General features: G+C 43.5%; 2 protein-coding genes across 3 annotated transcripts in view; one reads left to right on the top strand and one right to left on the bottom strand.

Annotated features, from left to right (window-relative positions):
- Positions 1-25,194, top strand: part of LOC133970075 (troponin I, slow skeletal muscle-like) — an 81,021-nt gene that overhangs the window by 12,630 nt on the left and 43,197 nt on the right. Inside the window, exon 1 of one of the 2 annotated variants that reach the window (XM_062406898.1) lies at positions 14,210-14,213. The exons of the other annotated variant lie outside the window; for it this stretch is intronic. The gene's annotated coding sequence lies outside the window, so the exon portion shown is untranslated. Of the gene's footprint in view, positions 1-14,209; positions 14,214-25,194 lie in introns of those variants that run through there. 2 annotated transcript variants of the gene reach the window in all.
- nav1b (neuron navigator 1b) overlaps positions 1-25,194 on the bottom strand; it is a 47,519-nt gene that overhangs the window by 15,121 nt on the left and 7,204 nt on the right. The window contains exons 3-11 of the mRNA XM_062406917.1: positions 23,246-23,599; positions 7,431-7,575; positions 5,655-5,955; positions 3,418-4,177; positions 2,568-2,978; positions 1,633-1,674; positions 1,385-1,545; positions 688-861; positions 277-329 (exon numbers count right to left, since the gene is read on the bottom strand). Coding sequence (XP_062262901.1) covers positions 277-329; positions 688-861; positions 1,385-1,545; positions 1,633-1,674; positions 2,568-2,978; positions 3,418-4,177; positions 5,655-5,955; positions 7,431-7,575; positions 23,246-23,599 — 2,401 coding nt within the window. The remainder of the gene's footprint in view (positions 1-276; positions 330-687; positions 862-1,384; positions 1,546-1,632; positions 1,675-2,567; positions 2,979-3,417; positions 4,178-5,654; positions 5,956-7,430; positions 7,576-23,245; positions 23,600-25,194) is intronic.

Genomic DNA, 25,194 nt, shown 5'->3' with positions numbered 1-25,194 from the left:
ATGTCACATCCACAGGGATTTGAACCCTCAGTCAAAGGATAGTAATAATTCTACAATTTCTTATGATTATTATGGATCTTTGCAGTTAGTCAAATAAACACACATTGTTTCCCTCACTAGTCTGCACTCTTAACTAACTTGAGTTTGTGGTGCTGGCAGGTGAAGAGAGCAATGTGAAACTGTACTGCAGTTAATGCTCCTGGGGCCTGAGACATGACCACGACAACAATGACAACAGTAAGAAGAACAATTAGATGAAATAAAGTTTCTTCTTACCGAGGAATAGTTGGATGAAGCATTGGATGCCAAAGACAGTACAGAGCCATGGACTGTAAGAAAGTTAAGATAAACATTGATATCATGAGATGACTTCTAATCACAGTATAAGAATAATACACAATGCTAACACATTTGGTAAATTATCAACTTTGTGTGAGAGAATTAAGTTATGAATATTTACGTCATTCAATTTCTAAGTTGCTGGTGGGTGGTTTGCTGTTGTGGTTACATGTGAATCACAGATTGGGTCATTGAGTAACTCCCTTTCAATCTAAAACGATGACACACAGACTCCACTCCACTTAAAATAAATTATATTCTGATGTTGGGCTTATGTGCCCAGCTTTATTTCATGTGAGGCCATGTTGGGAGACTCCCCTGCAGGGAGGCCACTTGAAGAAAGCTCACCATCGTCCCCCGGTTCCCGGAAAGACCCCGACCGCATCATGCTTTTTGGCCGGTCAGCCAGCGACAGACTGCTGCCCAGGGGGGAGGTTCCGAACAGATCACAGGCTGAGTCACCGGGGGGGCCGATGCTGTTCGAGCGCGAGATCCTCGGAGAGCCGCTGGAAATTGGGGCAACTACCGACAAAACAGACACATTTGGTAAGATGGAGAAAACAAACCTAAACTGGAGGATGCAGCCCTGCAGAGAAACACACACACAGAAATCATACACCTAGGTATGGCAGCCTTATTCTGTTGACTCGGCGAAAGGCAACTCCTTGGTTCCACAACAGTCAAAGAGCTAAATATAGACTTGACACCCCCCCCACCCTATACTGCCTCTATCTCCTGCATAATTCAGACTTTAAGTTAAGTCCAGTCACAGGATCATCATCTTCACAGAGATGTACGTGATATTAAACTATTTGCTCACCACTTCACCACTTGGATATGACAGATTGTTGTGTCAACATTTCTTAACTTCAGAAAACTTATCTGGACAGGCCCCCCCCGCCCGAGTGTGAACTCAGTACCTCTCTGTTGGGTAATTATCGACGATAAGACGGATGGCTTATCAAAGATCTCAGGTCTCATTAGTTTCAGAGCTCGAGTGTTTTTAGAACTTGGCAGCCACAGTGAAGAAGCAGGCGGGACTCACCCACGTTGGTGAGAGGAGCCTTGCCGGACGAGGGGTGGAGCAAGCGGGTGGGAGAGGGCAGCTGGGGGGGGCTGTCGCTCTCCGTCATGCCAGCTATGGTGTGGGAGTGGCGCCTGCCCGGTTTGCTTCCATCACTGTCCGACAGGCTCGAGCCGTAGCGTCTGAGAGGAGAGAGTGGACTTTAACTCAAAATCATCGAAGACTCGTCAAAGTGTGGGAAATTAGAAATGTGAAGTGTTTGGACGTACTCTAAGCCTTTCTTCGGCAAGGTGTTCCTGTCCGCTTGCAAGCTGTAAAGATTTAAACATAATTGACAGAGAAAGAAAGAGTTAAAATCATGTTCATTTGTCATAAGACCTGCACAAATCTCAGGGCTTTTTAATCCTTCCTGTAAATCTAGTCCATGTGGCGCACTGGGCACTTTCACACACACTGCGTGGGCACTCTTCTTTGGCAGGAAATCATTTGGGCCATCTTGACAAACTCAGTCCTTCAGTGGCTACAAACCTTCATCCTCTAAACGACAGCTCAGACTTTCTGTTCCCAGAACAGGCCAGCAAATATGGGTGGATGTCTGTGAACTGCCAAGAAGCTTGAAGCTCGATACTGAAACACTGGTTGTGGTCCATTGACGTGAAGATGACAGATCCAAAGTGCGTTTTTTTCATGTTTTTAATGTCTTTTTTTTCATTGCTGGGGGATTAAGATTAAGAGTTGTTGGACAAAGTGGACTCTTCTTCTTGAGTTGTTAAGATGTACAAAGAAAGAAAACATCTCCTGTGCAGGTCGAGTGATTTAGAACTTGTTACGTTCCAAAATGATCCAAAGTGGTTCTGACCTGTCACTGCAGTTGTAAGTGCTCTCTAAATAATACGTGGTAATGTAGTAAACCAGGAGTAATTGTATTGTAATTGATGGGATTACTGGGGCATTATTTGGGCTCATTTGCCATCCTTGTGCAGGCTCATTCAAATCTGTGGCATTCACCACGTTAACACGTCATCTACACACTTTCTGATGATATTAGCGTTGTCTGACGTGTAGTGCTCAAACAAACTGACCATACAACTCATAAGAATACAAATGTGTTCTTGTATGAGGCCAAAAATGCTTATTTGTACATTATTTACTACAATAAAAACAAGAAATAACTAAATCACATTTTCTTTCTTCTGAGACTTGCCTATCAGTGAGGTTGAGGGACGTTCTGCTCCCGGCCCCCCAGGTCCCTGTGGTCCTCTCCGGCTTCTCGTGCCTCTCAGCAGTGAGAAACCTCGAGCTGCAGGGGACGCTCATCGTCAGGGGCAGGGACTCCATGCTGCGGTGCATCAGCTTGGGGTAGAGCAGTGGGGATCCGCTCCGGCTCAGGCTGTCACTGGTGTAGGAGCTGGGGGAATCGATGTGCAGGATGGGCGCTGGGCTCGGGGTGAGGCGGCCGGGGGTGTGGGAACCAGCCAGGTCCTGAAGCTTGGAGTACGGGGGGACTTTGGGGGGGAGGTCATGAATGGTCATGCAGGAGTCAAGACTGTTCGAGTTGACCTTGTCCATGTGAGCCAGGCTGGGGGGGCGACCCAGAGTTTTCGTGTGCAGCATTCTAGGAAACAGACAGAAGAGACAAGATGTCAAAAACAGAAACTAAGGTGATATTCAAAACAAAGTCATCACTTGACTCGTGCATGTGTATGATGTGTATTATTCCTTTCTTTGACAAAGATCACAGAAATCAAATCTTCTAACATCTACTCCTACATGCTGAGGCAGCCAGTTGGGTTTGTATTTGACATCTTAATCCAAGATGTCTGCCTGTAAATTTAAGAGCAGCATAGGACAATATTTTGGACTGTTTCATTAGAAAGTAGTTCCAGAAAAAACACAGACATCGAGTTCACTGGATTGTTTAGACTAACTGTTTCTGGGAAGACAAATCAGTGTTGAATATTTTAGAACAAAAAATGTCCCAGAACGCAAGACACCACACCGTGCCTCGTGACTCAGGTGAAATGGCCCTTTAAAGCAAAGTGTAAATGAGAGACCTTGGTGTGGTGGGTGATGACAGCTCAGGGTATCTGCCGCTGCTGGTCCGTCTCAGGCCGTGCAGTTTGACAGTGGACTCCCCTGAAGTCCCAGACCGAGTGTCGTCACCCTTCAGAGAGCCGCAGTCCATGTCAGCGCCCACCGCCTTCGCCTTGGCCCTCTCCTTCTCCTTCTCTCGGTCTGTCTGGTTCACCGGGCCTGTGCTGGTTCGAGAAGACATCTTAGTGCCGCAGCTACTCAGCTCTTTGACCCTGGGGCCCGCGGAGGCCATGGGCACAGGCTTCAAACTCAACAGGCCGGGGTCAATAGTGCTGCTGACAGGCCGAGCTGACGGGCGACCAATCACACTAAACGTGCTGGATTTGGCCGGGCGAGGCAGGCTGCGGTATTGAAGGCTGTTTCGGGCAATTGGCCCCGGGAAGCTCTGCTCGCTGCTGGCATCAAAGCTGTTCTTCCGACCCGTTGGTATCCCTCCTCCCACGGGCTTCATGGGGATGCAGGAGGACTTGGGCATTTTCCCCACGGTAGCGGAGCCACTGGAGATGGTGGTGCCCCCTGCTGTCATAACAGTGGCGGTGCCGGTGGCTATTGGTGGCTTCTTATACCCAAAGGAGGCTCCAGCAGAGGGTTTGACTAAACCTGATGGAGGCTTGCGGTGCTCGCCAAGATGATCCCGGCCGGCGTCGGAGCGAGACCGTTGCAGACCAGCAGTTTTGATGGACATCTTGGATTTGTCGAGTGGCCTCTCACTTTTAGGTGCTGCATAAAAAAACAACACAAGCTGCCTGGTTAAGTAACAACACTACGCAAATTTTTTTTACAAGGTCAATGAAGATAAGTCGCACCAAACTGCTTTCATGTGTTAAGAGCATTTAAACAACTTCAAGACACCTCTGTTATTATTATTTGCATAATAACAAAGAGCAAACAAAGAGTATCAGCTGTGACAAGCATATAAACAAATAATAAACACTTTAAGTTAATCATAAAAACGTCTGTATTGGCTTAAAAGTTTGGTACTAGGAGAGTACAAGTAAAAAAGTGTGTAACTTCACTTTTAAGCTAATAGTTCGAGTTGTAAAATTATATAAACTGGTTTTGAAGTGATGACGTCAGCAACTCTCTCCGAGTTGTTTTTTGTTGATTTGACGTTGTGTTCCTGTGAATTTTGTCAGTCAAAAACTAATTTTCTTAGGCCACATAAATGCATCATTAGCTACTCATTACATTACATTACATTACATGTCATTTAGCTGACGCTTTTATCCAAAGCGACTTACATTTTTAGAACACTCATCATTTTATGAGGGGCCATCTAGGGGTTCAGTATCTTGCCAAAGACACTTAGGCATGCAGATGGGATAGAGTGGGATTCGAACTGGCAACCTTCTTGTTGCAGAGCACCCGCTCTATCCCCTAGGCCACACTCTCCCTCTGCTCTACTCAATAAAATATATTGATTGCATTGACTGAAATAGCTTATCAGCAGTCATACATCATTTCTCTCAAAAAGTAAGAGCTGGATAAGACATTCAAAGATGAGAGAAAGTTTTTGTTTTTTTGTTATTAAAGTTAAGAAATAAATTAAAAACACATCTGACGTCTTACTGTATGTGAATCTGTAAACTTGGCATTTGCCTGAAATAAAATTCCCTTTATCCTGCTGCCAAAATACATACAATCAGAAATAATGATATAATCACTTGTTTTTAAAGCTGAAATTAAGCAAAATGAAGGTCAAGAAAAATGTTGATATTGGATCTCAATTTAAACCCCTTATTTAATCAAGCACTGTTTTTCTGAGGATTAGAGGACATTAAAATAAATGTAGTTGAAGCAGACAGCAGACACAGTGTCTCTGTACAGTCACTGGCTTTTGCAGGCAGAAACATGGCTTTGGGCCATGCTGGGATTTTTTCCACAATAAAATGGTTTTTCATGGTGAATTGTTTTCATCAGTATACTGCAGCGTGTTACAAATCAAAACCTGGCTTGAGCTTCGGGTTCACTTCTCTATTCAGCTTGACACCGAGCAGACATCCGGTTTGGCTGCTCTACAAACAGACTCTGTTTTATGTTTGGATTCATTACACAAAGACATGATGGATGACATAGATTGCATAGATAAAACAAGTTAACGGTGGCAGTGATCCACCGGGAAATTGAATATGAGAGGGAACATCAGACAAAAAAGACAGAGAAATAAACATGGAGATGACTTTTCACGAGATCTCACCTGCGACTTTGAGCATGCTCTGAGATGTGTGGGTGATGGGGGAGGTGACGCCCACAGGGGGATTACGACCCTTCCTGAAACTCCCTGGTTGACCCAAACTCTGCGGCTTCTTCAGTTCCCCTCTACTCCCTGGATCTTCACTGAGGCTTGGAGGCTTCTTCCTCCACTTGCTCGGGGCCTCTGTCTTGAGACTCCCCGTTTCATAGCTGCAGGTATCAAGCTTGTGGATGACTTTGCCATCCTCGCTGTACCAAGACAGTCCACTTTCCACCATGGAGCGCTTCTCTGCATCAGTGCGGAGCTGCAAAGAGAGAGAGGGGGGGGGGGGGGGGTAACCTTCAGTTAAGGTCTGTGTTATCTGTGGAATTGGCTGTGCTCTGTAATCTTTGTCTCATCTGAGCTGCATTCCAGTGGGAAGGAGTAAGATAGATTCATGTACCCAGGGGGGATTCAAGAAAAACACAGACCAAGGAAAGAAAGCAAACAAATGAATACATAACAAAAAAAATGTATTGATTCAAAACTTTCTGAGATAAATCAGTTTGTTGGGGGATAAAACTGAACATTTTAAAAATAGATTAAAAGATGAATTTATATTTTTGTTAATGGGTGTCTGTGCAGAAGACAAAACAAAAGCAGGCTGCACCATAAGAGACAGATCCTGTGGTGCGTTGAAGAGGTAGCATCGGGGACAAAACTGGACATGCTGCTTCTTGGCACGATATGAATGTGATCCAGAGCGACAGATGGCTCATTGAGTCCAAGTAAGGTTCATTTCTTCCCAGTGAGCAATCTGCAAGTAACCACTATTCCTGCAATAACCTGGGAGAAAGGTAGGAGCCACTAAAGCTGCTGCAAAAGTAAATCTAAAACAAATGTTAAGATATACTCCAGACATGTTTTACAGTTTCTTGTGGTTTCTTCACGTAGAAAGTTAAATATCTACTTTTTCTTCCTCATTAAAAAAACCAATCTATAACTAGAGTCTCCACCCTGTGGTTTTATGCGTCTGCCAGTGCAGTTTCTATCTACATGGTTTTTCCCCCAAACTCATGAGGTCACGGTGACCTTTGACCTCTGAAATCTGATCAGTTCGTCTTTGAGTCCAAATGACAACTGATCATATTTTTGAGAAATCTCCTAAAGGCACTTGAGATATTATATTCAAGGTAAAAATGTGTTTTATGAGGACACCGTGACCTTGAAATTTGATCCCTCAAATCGAATCAGTTCGATCCCTCAAGGTGTTTATAAGACCAACAATGTGATATGTAAGATCACTGTGACTTTGACTTTTGACCTTCAACCACCAAGTTCTAATCAGTTCCTCCTTGAGTCCAACTGAACATTTGTACCAAATTTTAGGAAGTTCCCTCGTGGTGTTCTTGAGATGTTGTGTTCACAAGAGTGGAACGGACAAACAACCCATAAACAAAATACTTCCTGCCACTGGGTGTCGCCCTCGTGGAGCCATAAATAATAACCTGTTGTTGTTTTAAAGTAAATCTACTGAAACCAAAATGTCTCCTACTTCCTTTTACAGTGTTTTTGCAGTGGATGTTTTGCACTTTGACAGATTGTGTGTCTCTGTCGTTCCAGCGTAATGACAGAGGTGAGGTTCTGTGGCTTCTTCCTGTGGCCCTTTGTCAACTCACATTTAACACACAGTACAATGCAGATCACTTTCTTTAGCTACCGCTTTTTCCAAACAAAACAAGGCGGAGGAAGAGGAAAACGTCACCACAGGGTCGTCGGAGCGACAGTATTTCAGCTCACCATGACAGAGGAGTTGCGTCTGGAGCCCAGGGGCGTGGTCGGGAGGGAGTTGAGCGAGGAGCTGGCGTTGAACTCCTCTGAACTGAGGTTGTCCGAACCATCGCCGTCGCTGAGGCCGCTGCTTATGGAGCTGCTCTCGTCCCAGCTGAAACCACACATGGACGACAGGTTAGCAAAGAAAAATCAAATAATTGACAACCAGGTGATTGTGCAGTAGGTAAAGCTGCTGAAATGGGTTTGGAGGGATGAAATAAAGCTGGTCACAGTCATACGTCCATCTTTCGGCAATGAGTTGTCACTGGAGGAGGCCACGTGCTGGGACAAGCATTTGGTTCCACTCATACATCAGAGCTTCAGGACATATGGTGAACAACCCTTCAGGAGAGGACACTTCAGTTTGATTGAAATAAAGCATAAGTCTGTAGTTTATCAGCCAACTGTCTACATCCTAACAGCTGATGAGAAAAACGTGATTTGAACTTGTGACCATTTTTCTGAACATCCTGTTTGAATCATTAATGAGCTGCATTATGGAAGAAAGAAGATTTCATTTTGTTACTGTTACTGTTAAATATGAAGCGTCATAAAGGTTTGATAAGGATATCGAAGGAATCATAGCCAATTACTCTTATATATCAGTATACACCCTAAACATCTATATAAGTAGAATTCAAGTTCTTTCACATTTTCATCTAAGATTGTTTTAGAGAATTCTTCCTCAATGTAGCCTTGTTTAAACAGAGTCAAACGACGGCCACCTTTAACTGTAGCTTCAAAAGAATCTTTACTGGATGTGCAGATAAATCGTGACGAGTAAAAAAGTATCCGTTCTGACAGTTCAGGGTTTAGAAAGGAGTCTGCTGGTCTCTAAAGATGCAGGGGATCAGAGTGACAGGCCCCTGTGTGCTCCCTGACCCTTACATCCACCCTGAATCGCCCAAAATCACCTCAAACAGATGCTGCAATGACTGGCCTTTTGCAGAAGGAAAGCAGGGAAGGATAGTTCTGGCACAGGGGAAACCAAACTGGTCAATGGGCATCAGATATCTCCAAGCACTCATACTGGAAGATAATTAGAATGCAGACTTGGAGCTGCAGCCTCTAAGTCAACCGAAACATTACAGCTCAGAGTCCAAGGGGAGTTTGAAATGAAACAGTAAAACATGTTTATGCGCTTTGGAAGAGCAATAATGCCTCGTTGGGTTTAGAAATTATATCTCCTGTGAGATAAATGCACGTCCAGTTTGGGTTATTGTGTAACTATGTTCCCCCATCATTTCTTCTGGCAACCACAGGTGGAAATCAAATTTGTTTTGGCGCACAAAAACGCGGCGCAGTGGAAAAAGGTACATTAATAAAACCCTTTAAATGCAAAGTCGCTGCTCGAGCTGGACCGGTTCTTTTTCCCCCTTTTCCTCACTTTCCCCCCACTGAAATGAAAATGCTCTTTGTGGCTGTGCAGGCTGTAATTAGCAGAGGCACGGAACACGGAGCTACACAGCAAAATACAGGGAGACAAAAATGGCCCGTCCACATTCAGAGCTGGATTTAATCACACGGCTGGATTTGAGTTGTAGTCGCGTACACGCTGACACTTCACGCTGGCTTTGAAAACTCTGATATATTAAAGATATTCGGCCACAGATACATGAGCTCAGTAGGAAAGTTTGACATGAGGAAGGGGAAAAAGAAAAACTCAAAATAAATGTTTGATTTAAATGTTGTTTTTGTTATATTTTCACATACCATCAATACAGAGAATAAGGTTTGATTTACATTGAGTGCAGATGTTCGTGGTATGTTTGAACAATACCACCTCTGTCAGGAGCCCCGGAGCTGCCATGAATAAACCCCACAGGGATGTCAGCGCGAGAGGAGGCAGGAGGGCCTGCGGGCTGTCGGCGCTACGAGCCAAACTGTCAGCATCTCGGGGGGGGGGGGGGGGGGGGGGGGGGCACCGGCAGAGTGCATACTTCATGCATAGGGTGGCAATTAAAATTCTTGTTTTCGGTGGCATTACTCCAACGTCTCTCTGACTTGTGTGCGTCCACGTTGTTACTTGAGTTGGGCTGCAGTAAAAATGTTGTGATTTAAGAAGAATCTGGGGATGATTGGTGGGGCGGAGCCGGTCGGAGACGATGCAATCAGCATCAGTGAAAACGCACTCACACAGACACACAGACACAGACACAGACACACAGAGACACACACAAAAGCTGGGTGCCACTATGGCAAAAATCACTACATTGTTGTTTTTACTGATATATCCTTGGATTCTAGTTGATTTACTTATTGAATCATCAACTTACTTACTTTTATTGAATTGTTTGCACTTTGATACCCAACTTTTTATCTCTAGTTTTACTTACTCTTGCATTTCATTATTTTATTTTTCATTTTAGATTTATACCTTTGATATATTGTTTGGGCATTTTATCATGATCCTTTTCTCATCTCTTTTAGGATTTCACTATTTTACTTTTACAAGCCTTCATGACCACTCAAAGAGTTTCACCTTTCACACAGTGAATCTATGTGCAGCACTTTCTCTATCACTGAACAGCCGTCAGTATCCAGCCCAAAGACACTTCCTGAGCCAGAGCTCTCTATCATTCATGAAATTCACATTTTCTTGGCCTTGTTTAAAAGTTCCTTATCACAAATTGTTTTATGGAGGTATGTGGATGGGTGGGGGTTATTCTACATGAGAAGTATTTTATAAGGAAAGTCCGTCTCAAATCTGTCGGAGTGAATTGAGGGACACAGACCAAAGATGGAGCAAGCAGCAGAAATGAAACCAGATCAGTATTAATCTATAAAAGCAGATTAAATCATATCAGAGTGCACAGGGAGGATTCAGTATGAAATTCAGCTCTGGCTCTGGGTTTATTTTCTGTGTATCAAGACCATGAGGACAAGGTTACTGCACAGTCATGTCTATGGCTGATTGAATGGTGGAGACATCTACTATTATACGGATCCATACAAATATATCAGCACAGATATATTGATTATATATAAAGATATTATCATGCCTTTAGTTCACCAGGGTGTCGACATATAAATATCATTCAACTTCATCAGCGTCATGTCATAATTCAAACAAATTGAAATAACCGGAATTAATCTATTTGTCCTTAATTAATCTGCCAGGGTTACTTGATTTTAAAGGACATACTTAAAACAACTGTAAAATGTAAGTATTAAGTGTAATGTGGTTATTCAAACACTAAAAACACAGTACATCAAGCCGAATTAATATTCAATCTATATTTAATTAGCAGGCTAGTGCTACTTTACTAAAATGTGAAAAGAGACAAGACTCCACTGTAAAATCCGATAATTAACTAATTAAGTGTAACGTCGTTACTAAAACACCAAAAATGTTGTAAAACTAGCCGAATTCATCTTCTACTTACGTTTATCTAATCGGCTAATGTTAATTTGCTATAACGTTAAAAACCAGGCGTTGTTTGAGAAATACCGGATAAATGTATCACTCGCCGCCATTAACCGTCGGATCCGTTAGAAAAAGCCGCTGAATCATATCGACCCGCAGCTGTAAAACATCCTCGTTACCTTGACGTGAAGAGCAAAGTCCGTCTCGCTGCTGACGCCTTCACCGGGACAACACGACCGCTCATTAGAGAGAGAATTTAACTTCCCCGGATCATCAGTGAGCGGACATTTAAATTCACATCCTCCGCTGCCAGGGACCGAGACCCTCAGTGCTCTCACCCAGAGAGCAGGGAGCGGCAGCCGGCCACTGGGCAGACAACACGCCCCTCCCGTGACAGCAGAGGGAAGAAAGGGGGAAGAAGAAGATGAAGAAGTGGAAGAGGAAGAAGATGATGTAGAAGATGAAAATGAAGAAGAAGAGTAAGAAGACGAGAAGATGTAGAAGATTAAAATGAAGAAGAAGAGCAAGAAGAGTAAAAAGAGGTAGAAGAAGATAAACAAAAACGATGAGGAAGATGAAAATGAAGATCAAGAAGGAAATCAAGAAGAAGAAGAAGAAGAAGAAGAAGAAGAAGAAGAAGAAGAAGAAGAAGAAGAATCAAACTGTACATTGCGATCAGCAGGAGTTTTTCAATGGAATTTGGGGCCCACGGCAAAAGGGACCTGAGGGGGCCCCTACATCAAAGACACTCAACACCAGTGTAGAAACTCTACCTCGACTCAGACACAACTACGCACAACTATGAATTCTCGGCCCCGTGCGTGGGCTTTGTGCATACCTATGGCGTAGCAACATCCGGGTGGTGACGCATCCTGGTCAGCTATAGCTCTAATTTTTCTATTGACTCAATCGGTAGCATCACGATTATTTTGTGAACTCCTCACACTTTCAGGATTACTTGGGCAGATAATCAGCACCAAGTAATGGGAACGGCCCTGTGGCTGGCAGCAGGGACAAATCGGGTCCTTGAGTAGTAAACTTTTCCACTTCAGCCAAAAGCACTGGGCAGATATTAACGGATATTAAGACCAACTGTCTCCGAGGTTGTTTGGCAGTTTCTCTTCCTCTTCTTGTTGTTTTTAAGTATGAGTCACTAAAACTCACCAACTCCAATGTAAACAGTGTCGGGTCCGTCTCCAGCTGAACAAATGCCATTAAATAAATCTCAGGGATTAAAATAGCCTTGGCCATTTGGGTCATTTTCAAGGATTTATACTTTAAGAAGACACATTTAAAAGCTCATAAAAAGACCTTTCAAGCGTCAGACTACTTTTTATGTTTAGGAGATGATGACCATAATTGATGTCCCTAAAAATAAAAAAAACGTGCTCTTTCTTCACACATTGCCTTCTGTGGTCGAGCTGGAAAAACTCAGTTTAAGGTAAAGTCTGAATCACTGCAAGGGCAACCACGAGAACCACACATGACACGAGGACCTCCAGTGAGGCATGAGTAGCCTTGGAAAACCTCCCTCCCCTTCTCATTAGCAGTGGAACAGACCCACGGTGATGACCTCACCAGAGTCTCCGCTCTGTAAACTAACCACTCCAGGAGGTAGAAGCCTCCGTGGGCCAAAAGAGATCCCACACACCCAGCACACGTCTTCAATCACAGGCAGCTCAGTGGGAGTCCAGCTGGAATTATTTTTTAGGTTCAAAACTTAGGAAGAAAAGATCGTACATAACCTAATCCTTGTTTAATTTTACAAAGCCAATCCCCAAAAAGTCAAGGATTCTGAAATCTAGAAGTGTTCTCTTACCTCTGCCAAGGCCCAACAGTCCACTTCTTATGAAACCACATTTAAATTCAATTCATTGGACTTGTTTTTAAAATCAAGATCGATGAATTATTCTCTGAGATACCAAATGAAATGTTGAAAATCGCCATTCCCTCTAACAAGTTTCTAGAGTATCTGTCCAGTAGTTTTTGCATAATTCTATTTTCAAACAAAAAAACCAGGAAGGAGATTCCATACCTCCGCTCAGGAACAACCTAACCAACCTAAAGCAAATTACACACACTCATAGATATCAGTTACCTTATGGGTCTTCATTTTTTCCATCAAGATCCATGCAACAGTGAAATTGTCAAAAAAACAAACAAAGAGAAAAAGGCCCATCTCCCAATGTTAAAGTTAAAACAAATCCTGGATCCACCTTCAAATCTGGATCTGCACTAAAGGGGTTCTTTACTGACCAGATCAGTCCACTGAGATTCGTGGAAATCTGTCCAGTAGTTCTTTTGTACTCTTGTTTACAAACAATCCAACTATTTCATGGCATTCAGTGGAGTGGAAAGCTCGGCCAAGGCCCAACGGAACCCTGACATTCAATCAAGCTGAACCAAATTTCACACAATCAGACAAATCTGTTTCCTAGACATGTTTTTTCCGTCAGGACCATTGAGTTATTCACTGGAAAATCAACAAAAAATGTGGAAAAATGCTCATTAGGACCCAAACCGCATCCTTTCCACTAAGTTCAGTGGTAATCTGTTGAGGTTTGTTTTTTGTGTGTATTCTTCCTTGCAAACTACAAACACACAAACAAAAGGGACATGGGTTAAAACCACCTCCTTGCCAGAGGCAACAACAAAAGCACTTTTGAACAGTACAAACGTATTTTCTTCTCTGTGGTGTTTCAGCCTCACGGTTTTTCTCTCGGCTTTTCCACATCAAGCCAAATTCTCTAACTAAACGCAGAGTCAGCATAAATAGGATTTTCAGATGACTGTGGTTTTTACTTTTTGTAAAAATCAAACAGCTGTTTTGCAGTTGGTGTGTGTACGAGATTCACACACAAACAAAATCTTCCGACGTCTCTTTAACAGACTGAGACGATGGTTTGATGCCGGCTTGTTGTGTCTGCCTCTATTTTTCTCTTCTGATCAAAATCCGAGACAGAGCTTTGCTTCTTTTTTGTTTTTACTCACAGACATTTCTGCTTAAACACCACCTGGCGACTTCCAAACTGTATTTTCTAATAGCAAAACATAAACTTGGACGCTCATTCATTTTTCCAATAGAGATGACTAAACAGTTTACAGTACAAAAGGAACGGAACCCTGTTTTTCCACGTGTCCTGTTTATCTCGGCCGAGCCGCGGAGCAGCTAAACACACTTTTATCTTAAATAGGCTTGAAGTCCTGTTTGTGCTGTGTAGCAACATCTGCTCTACACTGATAACCACACGGCCTGTGTCAGAAACATCCCAAGTATGTTTGCTCAGGTCGTTGACTTGTGTGTCAGTGCATCACCAGCTCTCAGTATTTACACTGTGTGAAAACAGTGATTTGAGTCCATCAGGGTGGAGTTAAAGCACCAGGAGGACCTTCACTGTGTTTACTGAGGGCACCAGACAGGAAATCTTTTTCATGATCTGACCTTTACTGTTGTGGCTTTTGATCCATCAGAGCTGCCAACCCCCCCCCCGACCCCCCCCCCCCCCCACGTTCTGTAAACTATGATGCAATACAAGAGTCTAAAATGTATTTCCAAATATATATATAGTAGGAAATAAGTAGACATGAAATCTCAAGTTCTCTTAAGGTCCTTTTAAAAATATATGTTATTTATTTTTATTTTTTTTTGCAAAAGCCCAAGACACTGACCAGGAGTCCAACAGTGACCAGGATGAAAAGATTAGTTTTATAAATCGTGAGGCCTAAAGTATGTTGCTATGTGAACAATGAGGCCTTCGTTTGACTGTTGACAATCTCTTAACGTGAAACATGAACATAAACTGGGATGTGCGTGTACAGGGAGCAATGTCATGTGAAAAAAAAAGAAAAGGAAAGCTTCTTGTGAAACTGTTCAAACAAAGTTTTGGGCATGTTCTGAGATTCACTGCGGCATTAAGATGTATCTTGATTGGATCAGAGAGGCTTAGTTTGCACTGTGAAAACAGCCTGAGGTCAGAAGAAGAAGAAGAAGAGAAAGAAAAAGTTGGGTGGAACCACAAAAGCTCTTAATGCCGAAGTTTACAATATCAGCCATGAAATATGAATTTAGAATCCAAATACAAAAGTGTAAATCTTACAGGAGGTTAAAGTAAGGTGGTGAATCTGGATTTGATCTGTGCTGTTGTTTCCTATGTGGTGTCATGACATCAGATATCCAGCAGGAGGCTCTGTGATTTAAAGTTAGGCCTCTATAATGCTCTGGAAGAAAATGGCACTTTTCAACCCATTGATACTCAGAAGGAGACATTCCTCAACTTGAGTTCAGTGAACAGGAAAAGTTTCAGATGTCCAGTTCCGTGCACGTCCACACCCGGGTGAATAGGAATGGGCAGCAGAGTTGAATCATTCTAGAAAACAGCTCTAAGAGGCATCAGCGGCCGTGTGTCCCAGACCGACCGACCCATCCGTCTCCACAAGGGCCCGGGGAATGGACTCGACGTCTGTTTATCGAACTGGAAAAAATGAATGCACATGCTGTCTCCTTCAACCTCAGACAGAACCCCCCCCCCCCCCCCCCCAACACAGATGTAGCCCAAAAAACAGCTGATGCAAAAATTCCTCCTGAGACCAACAGTCAGACACATTTACATCCCGTCTGGAATATTGTGCTGTTCTTGCATAATGGTGTATTTTTTTCACATCAGCTCCCCTCAGGCAGATTCATAACTTGATTGATATTGGACTTAAATATTGGATTTTGAACCGGTCGCTGTCTGAGTCGTGCAGTGTCAGATAACAGCAGAGTTGAAGCCGAGCCAAGTTCAACACAAAGCAACAACTAATCGGAAAAGCGCAGACCCGCACAGCCACACTTTAAGCAGATAATCTGACATTCCTGTACCAACTCCAACAAATACAGATATGAAAGGGCAACGTTGGATTAAGCAGGTTCCGTATGATTTATGCTTTAAAACATAACATTGTGGGAAAAAAATAAAAAAAACTGCAGCTGTGTCATATTTTCCACCCGGGGCTGAGTATTATACACTGGTGGAATCCAGACTGCACAACCTGGTGACCACACGCAGACATGATACAGGCATGATTCACAAACCCCGGGGGTGCAGCTGTAATGGTCCATTATGCACGTGGCGGAGGATGCAAGTGGAGGCTGGGGTTAGGTTTGGTGTGGAGGGGGCGGGTGACGGTGAGGTAACGTGTGGATCTAGTTTTTTCCCCCGACCTTTGTTGGGGAGGGTGAACTCCATGTTGACCCCAGATGTGCTCCAGCTGATGACCTTGGGGGGTCTGAGTGTAACAGTAACTCAGAGCTGGATCTACTGGAGAAGCTTTTTACTTTTGCCCAGTTTTCGACCGCGTTGAAACGTCAGCTCCAAGGAAACATTGGCACTAGTTTGAGCACATGCCTCTGCAAAGACCTAAGAATCCTGTTAAGAACCCACAATCTATTTAGATCTGCACCAAGTCTCACACAATAATAAAGATTTGTTCTCTAAATATGCTCTGAGAAATTAACGAAAATTTTGAAATAGATCCTTGATCTGCCCCCTGACCTGGATCCAGAACAAAAAACATTGGGGTTCATTCCTGATCGATTACAACCATCAAGTTGTGTGGTTAACTGTGTAGAAGCTGTTGCGTAACCCTGATAACAATCAAACAAAATACAATGTCCCTCCATAGAGTAAATACCTCTGTCAAGTTCCCTAAAATTCAATGAAGCCACGACAAGTTTAACAAGGTCATAGATATCAGTTTCCTAAATACATCGTTTTCATCAAGATCTATGAATGAGTCCCGAGGGAGATAAACAGAAATGTTGAACAATCTCGCAATATTAAACAAAGTAAACTAAAATAATTCCCTGATCCACAAAGTGTTTAAGGGGAAATCTGCGAAAAAAACGCACAAACAGGCAAACAAAGACAAAAACACGATTTCCTCATCTGAGGTAATAATGTGTGTCCCCTCTTGTGAGTGTGCAAAGAATTCAGAGGCAAGAAAAACCACATCCCCTTCTAACTGAGCCACAGCCCATAAAGGACGGAGCCCAGGTCTCAGTGAAGTGGACCAGGGAGGCCGCAGCCCGGTTCCTGTACAGATGAGTATAAGTGGGTCAGAACACGTGTGGGGTTTCATCAGTCATGGTCGCCCCCAGTGACTGAACACAGGTCTAACACAGGCAGGAGCAGGAAATGAAACGCAGAAAGCCAGGGGAACAGATCCAAGATCAGATGACTGCACCAAACCATGTCTGTGCTTTACTGAACCCGATTGTCGTTGAGCACAGTTTCCATGATAGAGGCTGTAAAGTATTCCAATTTTTTTTATTTTTAAATCATTCACACGGTCACACTCTGCACGCTGAGCACTTTAACACATCCACTCGCTATTAAGCTTTGTTGATGTTACGATGGAAATGACATTGCCTGAAGAGAAAATCTAAGTCAAGGGCTTATCCACAATATACAGTAATGTAGAGAAAGAGAGCAGTGCAGTGCTCCTGAGGACAGTCAATTTCCGAGAAAAAGAATTGGTTGATCTAAATCATTTTTCCACAAGCAGAGCTACTGTTAATCCGGGAAATAACAATAAGAGTTAAAAACAATAGCTTGTCAGGCAGACGCTTCACCCCCACAATGACAATTACACGATGTAATTAGCTGGTTAGCATGCCGGCTTCACACCATGTGTCTCTCCCCGTCAATCCATCCGTGTCCCTCTGTTTCCCTATCATTTTCTATTTGTTTTATTTCTATTTCTTCTGAGCGTGCGATGTACACGCCCACACACACACACACGCACAGCTCCTCCACACATGCACTGGTTCGAAAGCTATCACACTGACACACACAAGGCAGCCCATCACTGGGTCATGGGAAGCCGGTTGCCATGGCAGCACATCCCGAGCCATGTTGCCGCATGATCAGAGGTGTGATGCGGCCGAGCGAGGCTCCTCTTTCTCTCTCTCTCTCTCTCTCTCTCGCTCTGCACTGCATCGCTGCCTGAGTGCTGCAATAGAGAAACAAGAACCGGTACAGTCCACATCCCCAGATAGGAGCTGGTCCTCTACCTCAAACCCCCTCGGTCGGTTACACCCAGAGGAGAGCAGGACAGCGAACGAGCCATTTTGTTTTCACCTTCACCGTTTATTTTTTCCCACAGTGTCCTAATCTGTATGCAGCGGTGGTGATGGAGCTGTGCTTTGTTCCCCGTCATGTGTGAGGCGACGAGCAGCATATGGTTGCAGTTATGGGATCGAGAGGAAAAATTGTATTCTCCATCATATCGATGGCATACCATTCATCCGTTATACCTGCTGCTTATCCGTTGAGGGCTGCAGGGGGAGCTGGAGCCAGATATTCAAAATTCATATCTTATATTATGACAAAATATCTCCTTACAATAACAACATATGGCCTGGTTCTGTTGTATTAGATGTTTAAATGTAGAGACTGAATTAAAAGATGGAGGATGTCTCCTCACTTCCTCCCATTGTCCAGAAATGAAGCTAAAATATCTCAGATACAAAGCGGACGGAGCCGTGGTATCGAGGTCCCGTCGAATACCATCATTCTTTAACATACAGGTGGCAGGGTTTATGACCTATATATAGCCAACCAGCAGGGGGCGATACAGACACTTTGGCTTCACATTTGGGCAGCTGTCATGTCGTCCATTTTTTTAAACGGTGATAATGGGCTGAAGTTCCCCCCATTTTAGCTCCTTTATGCGAGTTGTTATGATTTAAGAGCGCCAACCTGTTTATGGATTATTCTGTCATAACAATACTAAGTGTTAGGGTTCTAGTGTTTCAGGTACGGAGAGTGATCGATGAAATAAAAACATTTTTGTGGAACAAAAGCTGAAGTAAAGCAGCTCTTGAGCTGTTTAAGAGGCTCTCGGTCATCAGTAGCTCTCGGATGCAGGAAAGCCCCGTTCGCTGCTTCCATCCTCTGTCAAGAGTTTGGATCTAAACCAAACACTGACAGGTATCTGCCTGTTATTCATTCATATCTTCCAATATCTCACACTTATTCCCCTGCCAAGATAAACCATAAATCTCTCAGATGCATATTGGTCCTCCCGCGAAATTATTGTGTTCTGTTACAAACATTAAGGCTTGTGTTCATCCCACCAACTGAATGACACTATGGAAAAACACAAGTCACGTTGCCAGGGAACATCTGTGTTAGACATGGGAAATCAACCGGAACCAAACTTCTTACTCAAACTACAGCGGAGAGCCTGTAAAACATCAACCATGATTGACTGAGCACCACAGAAATGACGCGCTCAATAGGAGTCGTAATTCGTACGCCAGAGATGGAAAAAGTCAACCATACACCATTAATAAAATTTGATTACCGGTCCACTCATAAACCAGCACTTAAAGTATGGCTCGCAGTCGGATGATATCATATGACTGATGGTTGACCTTTGCCGGTACGGTGTGTGGAATGCAGCCACAGGAAACGGTTATGAGTCTTGGCATGGTCAGACGTGTTGGGGGCTAAATGAGAAGCCATCTCGACATTCCTCTGACACGTGGAACTCACTCTCTGAGAAGGTGGAGGACTCATCAAAATTAGTGACATTAGATAATAAAATCCAGTTCATTAAATGCCAGCCAGCAGACAGGCTCTTGAGGGAGATGCAGAGAGATGAATAATTGTAATAACATACTGTAAATGTCAGTTCTCCACGACAAGAAACCGTACAAATAGCAACCGCTGTGCGTAATGCAATTTAAAACTGGCCTATAACTGCTAAACATGCTGAATGTGATTTTTAAAAATGTAAATAGTGTTACAGAGGCAGTGATACAACTCAACGGTAATATAATGGATGTCGTTATATTACAGAATTCATCAGTGAGGTGGACAAAACCTATAAAAAAACCTTTTTCTTGCATTATAATGCACAGCCACAAAGCTCATTTTTAAGGCTTCATCAATGCAAAAAGTGAATCAATATCTATTGAAGGTTTGTTACAATCCCTGGAATCACTGACAAATAAACTCTTTAGTTCGACTAGATCTAAGCCTCTTTCAGCTCACTGGTCGAAGCCCGAATGAGCTGCACTAATCAGGAGAAATCTCTACAGAAGCAGCAATTTGTGGCTATTTGAGCGGTTTTGGATTAAATTGGATTTTACAGTTGTGTCTGACACGTTGGCCACTGAGTGTATCAGGCCCCTATAGGTGAAAAGTTATATTGTTCAAGTTCAATATCTGTAAAGGGGGGTTTAAATAAGGTTTTATTTATCTCAAGTATTTACGGTTTATTATGTTACAACAAATTTACAATGATAACTGGTAGCAGATCAATTGTAACAGAAGGGCTATATATATATTTGGCCTTGTTAATAATTTCTCGCTTAACTGGGACGAACCCGATCATCAATAGTCTGTGTGTCGCTGTGGAGATGTGACCATTGTTCCCTGATGGAAAGCAGGGATGTATGAGGCCTCAGGTTATTGACGAGGCAGACACACGGCAGCAGTGATTACTGTCAGCGCGAATACAGTTAGCCTTAGCTATAGCCAGTGCCGTCTGCCCGGGGTTAATCAATATCCATTAGACGACGGGTGAGGTGCCGCTGTAACATTCTGCTCCACCGTCTCATGTAAGAAGGAGACAATCAACAACATGTTATTATTTCACCGTGGCCTTCCAGACCGTTTGAGTTGTTTGACATTATCCGAGCATAATGCACTGAAAACAATTCCTCTCTACTTATATTAATTATGCTAGGGGGCTAATTAGAGATAATTAAATCCAATGAAATGTGTGAGAATCTAAAAGTGGGGCTGTAGTAGAACAGGCAGCCGATTTCTCACCTCTCCCTAACAGCCTATTTCCAACTGGTTTCCATGGCTGCGCAGGAGGAGCCTGATCTATTTTTTCCGAGAGCTCGTAACTAATGGTTCTCAATGAGCCGAGCTGTGAATGTGTGACAGGGGGATGTACAGTAGGAATGCAAATGTATCACCACACTTTGCAGGAGCAGTTGGTTTTGCTTTATAAAAAAAAAAAAAATAAACAGATTAGCTCATCATCTACACCAAAAGGATTCATGATGTGGGATTAACTCCTGATATAGAGGATTCCAGCACTCCTGCAAAAATGAAAAGGAATACCTTCCATTGAAACTAATTCAAATAGTAAAGCACCAAAGATCTGTTTAATCCTGAAAGCAAAAAGCAAGCAACCTGCACAAGTCAAGGAGAAAATAGCTGTATTTCTATATCTCTGTATTTTTTTATGGCATATGCATCCACACACACCCATAATCCTCTTGTGTTGCAAATGGTGGTAATCTCGTGTTGGGATCAGCCGTAACAATCAGGGAGTCTGGGGACTGGCGGCAAACTCTGACCATGACCAGGCATTTCTAAAAATAAATAAATAAACTGGTTACATAAAAATGATTAGCATCTCTGGTGCCTGTGGTGTAAAGCGGGGGGGGGGGGGGGGGGGGGGAATTTGAATCAGAGCAGAGCTGTGGTGGTGAAGAACAGGACAAAATACAGGTCAGTTTTAAGTGGATTTCGGGTGCGTGGATGTTACTGTGCAGGAAAGGACCCATAAAGACAAAATCCTCATTTAATCCCGGCCCATCAGAGTTTATCCTTTTCTCTTCTCTGCTCCCAAAAAGCTAAACCTGTACACATGGAGGTAATCGTCCATTTCTATTTGATACCTCTCTCCATTCTCTCAAGCTGGTGCAGTGCCCGGTGTAAACCTGCCCTGTTCGTTTGGCCTGTGGTGATGTTGGTTGCAGCTTTCTATCAAACTGTTAAAGTAACAATTGAGCTGGGGCAAGAAAACACCTGCAGCCGGACTCAGTTCACAGATCCCTGATCAGCCACCGCTGTTCGTCTGTTTATTCAAAGTTCAGTGGAGCTTGACTCAGTACACGGAACACTGAAGTAGAGAATCAGTTGTCGTTATCAACAACGTAACTTGTGTGGATGAGTTCAAGCTGCCCCTGCTGCAGAGCGCTGGTCACCTGCTAATCCGAAGTTGATCAATATAGAACACATGGCACCAAATTCAACTTCCCTGGGCTGTGAACAAAACACATGACCAAGTGTGACGCTGATGAGATGAAGAGATTTCAAAAAAGCATTAGATATATAGAACTCCTCCTATTTCTCATTCGTTCCTTCCTTCATTTATCCTCTCGGTTGTTACAGACCTTCGCTTAAACTGACCCACCCTCATTTCAACACTTTTTCTTCTTTGCTCTAATTTCTTCTCTTGTAAAATGTGTCATCTTTTTTTATTACTCCGCTCTGTAGTAAGAACGTGAACTGGCTTGCAGGCCCTGGTGAGCGCTCCAGGGGCTGAGCCTAAATCCCACTGCATGTGCCACAGAGATAAAGCTGCTAAACCACACCAGAGAACTGTCCTGGATTCTCTCTCTCTCTCTCTCTCTCTCTCTCTCTCTCTCTCTCTCTCTCTCTCTCTTTCTCTGACGCTCGCTGTCAGTTGTCAACTTCAGAGAGGGAATTAGGTAAAGACACACAAAAGATTGTAGGAGGAGGGTGGAAGGGTGCAGGCAAAGAGCAGGGAGGGAGAGGCAACTGCAAGATGTGGCACGAAAAATACAAAATATTGTCAGACGTCGGATCTAAACTATTTGTTTCTTCCGTACCTGTTGACAAATTCGTCGAAAGATTCAGACGCAGTCAAGAGGCAAGAGGGCGGTTACTGTGCAAAACCTGCCACGGAGTATCAGGGCCACTTGAAGAGAAAAGAATAAAGTTGAGAATAAAAAAAGAATAGAGCCTGTATGAGGCATGGGTGGCGTGTTATTAAGTCATACTTATATAGATATATATCTGGAGGGTACTGGGCATCATAGGATAGTGACGGTCATCCTCTAACCAGAAGGTTGTTCTTACAGTTCTCAAAAGAATCAATCAATAAGACTTTGGATCCAGAAGGAAGACGGAGCGAACCACATATGCAACCTTGTTCTCTGATTTCATTTTTGCAATTTAGTAAAAAAGCTGCCTCTGTCAGGAGCACTTTGAGAAATCCTTAAAGAGCCAGACTCCAGATGAAAGCTCTTTGATGATTCTGCCAAGTGCAACAAGTCAGATGTCAAAGACAAAGCAGGAACCCACCATGATAGAATAATATAATTCCCTTCACTGAAAGTTTTTTGGCACCAGTTGAATGATAAAAATGAGATTGAGAAATGTGGCATGACACAATATCCAGCAGGAACAGCAGGAGGTGAATCAGCTCGACTCCCGAGAGCCAAATGAAATTCGACAAGAGCTGCCCGCTGACCTTTTCAAAGTCACAAGGTAGAGGCTGGGAGGACACACTGGCACCCAGCCGCCCTGCAGTCCCTACACGCTCATGTCGTCATTGTAACAAAAGGCTCAAACCCATGTTTATCCTCACACAGTCTTACCCGTTAGCCAGGTTGTCGTCATCGTCATCCGGCAGGCTCTTCCCCAGAAGGTCACTGTCGCTCAGATAACCGGACTTAAGGTCGCCGTCGTCCAGGCTTTCGATGAGCTCGATGCGGGAGGCGCTGCTGAGGCGGCCCGGGGTGCGAGCCGGCATCGTGTGGGCCGTGTACTGAGAGGCAGCCTTGCTCCCCTGGTACCCGCCACCTGTGGCGGACGGGGCGTCGCCCGCCTGGAGCCGGGGGCTGGACTGGCCGTGGCGCCAGGAGATGGGGGACGAGCGGTTGGACATGCTGGACATGCTGCGGGCGTTGGTCTCGTCACTGTCATATCCCACGTTACTGCTTTCCAGGCAGCTGGAGAGACACATGGCGGGGGGGATCAGTGTTACCTTTGCATGTTTGAGGGATTCAGAGGATGTCTAAATATCTATGTCTGATTTATCATTGAGATTATTCTCTAAGAAATTAAGGAAAATGTCCCTAAATCCTCCATCTCATGATCCGCCCCCTGATTCGGGTGTGAACCAAACATTTGTGGGCTCTTACATCACATCCTTCCACCATGTTTCATTCGTCCAACAGACAAACAAAAAACCACAGACCAAAACTTCTTGGCGGGATTAAAAATGTAACAGGATGAGACCAGAGGAAAAAACATTTCTCTTTCTTCGTCAGAAACACTTTAGTGGGAGTTCACTCACACCATATTGTCTCCAGAGCCTGAAGCTTGAAATGTGACATCTCAGAACCCAAAGACAAAGAGGACCTGATATGTGTCTTTCCATAGCATCTGTGTCACAACCGCCAGCAGACACCGAGGACTTTCACTTCACGTGTCCGCAGTCCTTATAGACGCTGCAAATACCAACACCCCTAAAACCATTGGCCATTATCGTCCATCCTAGTTTTCCTAATTCCCTCCAGTAAGTGGGTCAGGGTCAGGGTTAGAAATGTCCTCCAAATGGCTGGAGGCGTCTTCTGGGTCTGCCGATTACATAATGTACCAACTCACCCAAATAAATATTTTAAAGAGCTACGACCATGTGGGTATTTTTATCCATTGTTGATGGATAATTCATCCATATGGAGGCCAAGTGGTGCCAGTACTGAGAGTGACGGGGGGAGAATTTTACTTTTGTTGATGAATCATTGACTGAATGATCAACTATTGTCTGTCAGATGATGACTGATAATTACTGTCTCTTTACGCATTTATTATCGAGTATGTATCATTCCAATATTCTACAGTAATTGATAGAGAGAATTCTATGGTTACCAATATTATACATACATTTAGTAAGCCTTCAGTTTTTTTGGTATTTATTGTTAGTAGGACCTATGACGCATTGAAGCTACATTTTAGAGGTCAAACAGATATATAACGGTGACACTCAAACTTATCTCTGGTAGATTCGGACCACGCTGTGTGATTACAGTCTGTTTCAAATCACACATATAACTGATTTGGTGTTAAAGTAGAAATACTCTGGAATGTGAGATAACATCCATATATGCACATCAATTTTCCCCATTCTTATATTTTTAAACAAAGCATTTTTCATTCGAAGGTTAAAAGTCCAAATGAAATAAAGACTTGTTCTCTGCCAGTGTCTGATTATGTTGTGGTCATTGCAACACATGGATGCCGGGGGGGGGGGGTCTTTCGCCTGCAAGAGCCAAACAGATAAATGCCTTGGAATGAGGTCACGACCAAGAGAAAGAGGCTGTTTGAGAAGGATGGAAGCCAGATGGCAACAGGTGGCGAGTCTCCAAGCGTCTGTTTACACATGACTGCGTTATGTATCGATCCAACGAGCCAGTTCAGCGTTTGAGTTTGTTTCCTTTCAGGTTAAATCATACACAGCATTCTATCGTTTTAACCTAAGATCTTATCAACAGAACATGCCCTGCTGTGGTTTTAAACGTGATATTAACCAGTGAGGAGCAAT

Source organism: Platichthys flesus, chromosome 2 (genome assembly GCF_949316205.1).
Source record: "Platichthys flesus chromosome 2, fPlaFle2.1, whole genome shotgun sequence".
In the NCBI taxonomy this organism is placed as follows: domain Eukaryota; kingdom Metazoa; phylum Chordata; class Actinopteri; order Pleuronectiformes; family Pleuronectidae; genus Platichthys; species Platichthys flesus.
The sequence above is the reverse complement of the archived record's forward strand: the minus strand, read 5'-3'. Positions and strand labels throughout refer to the sequence as shown.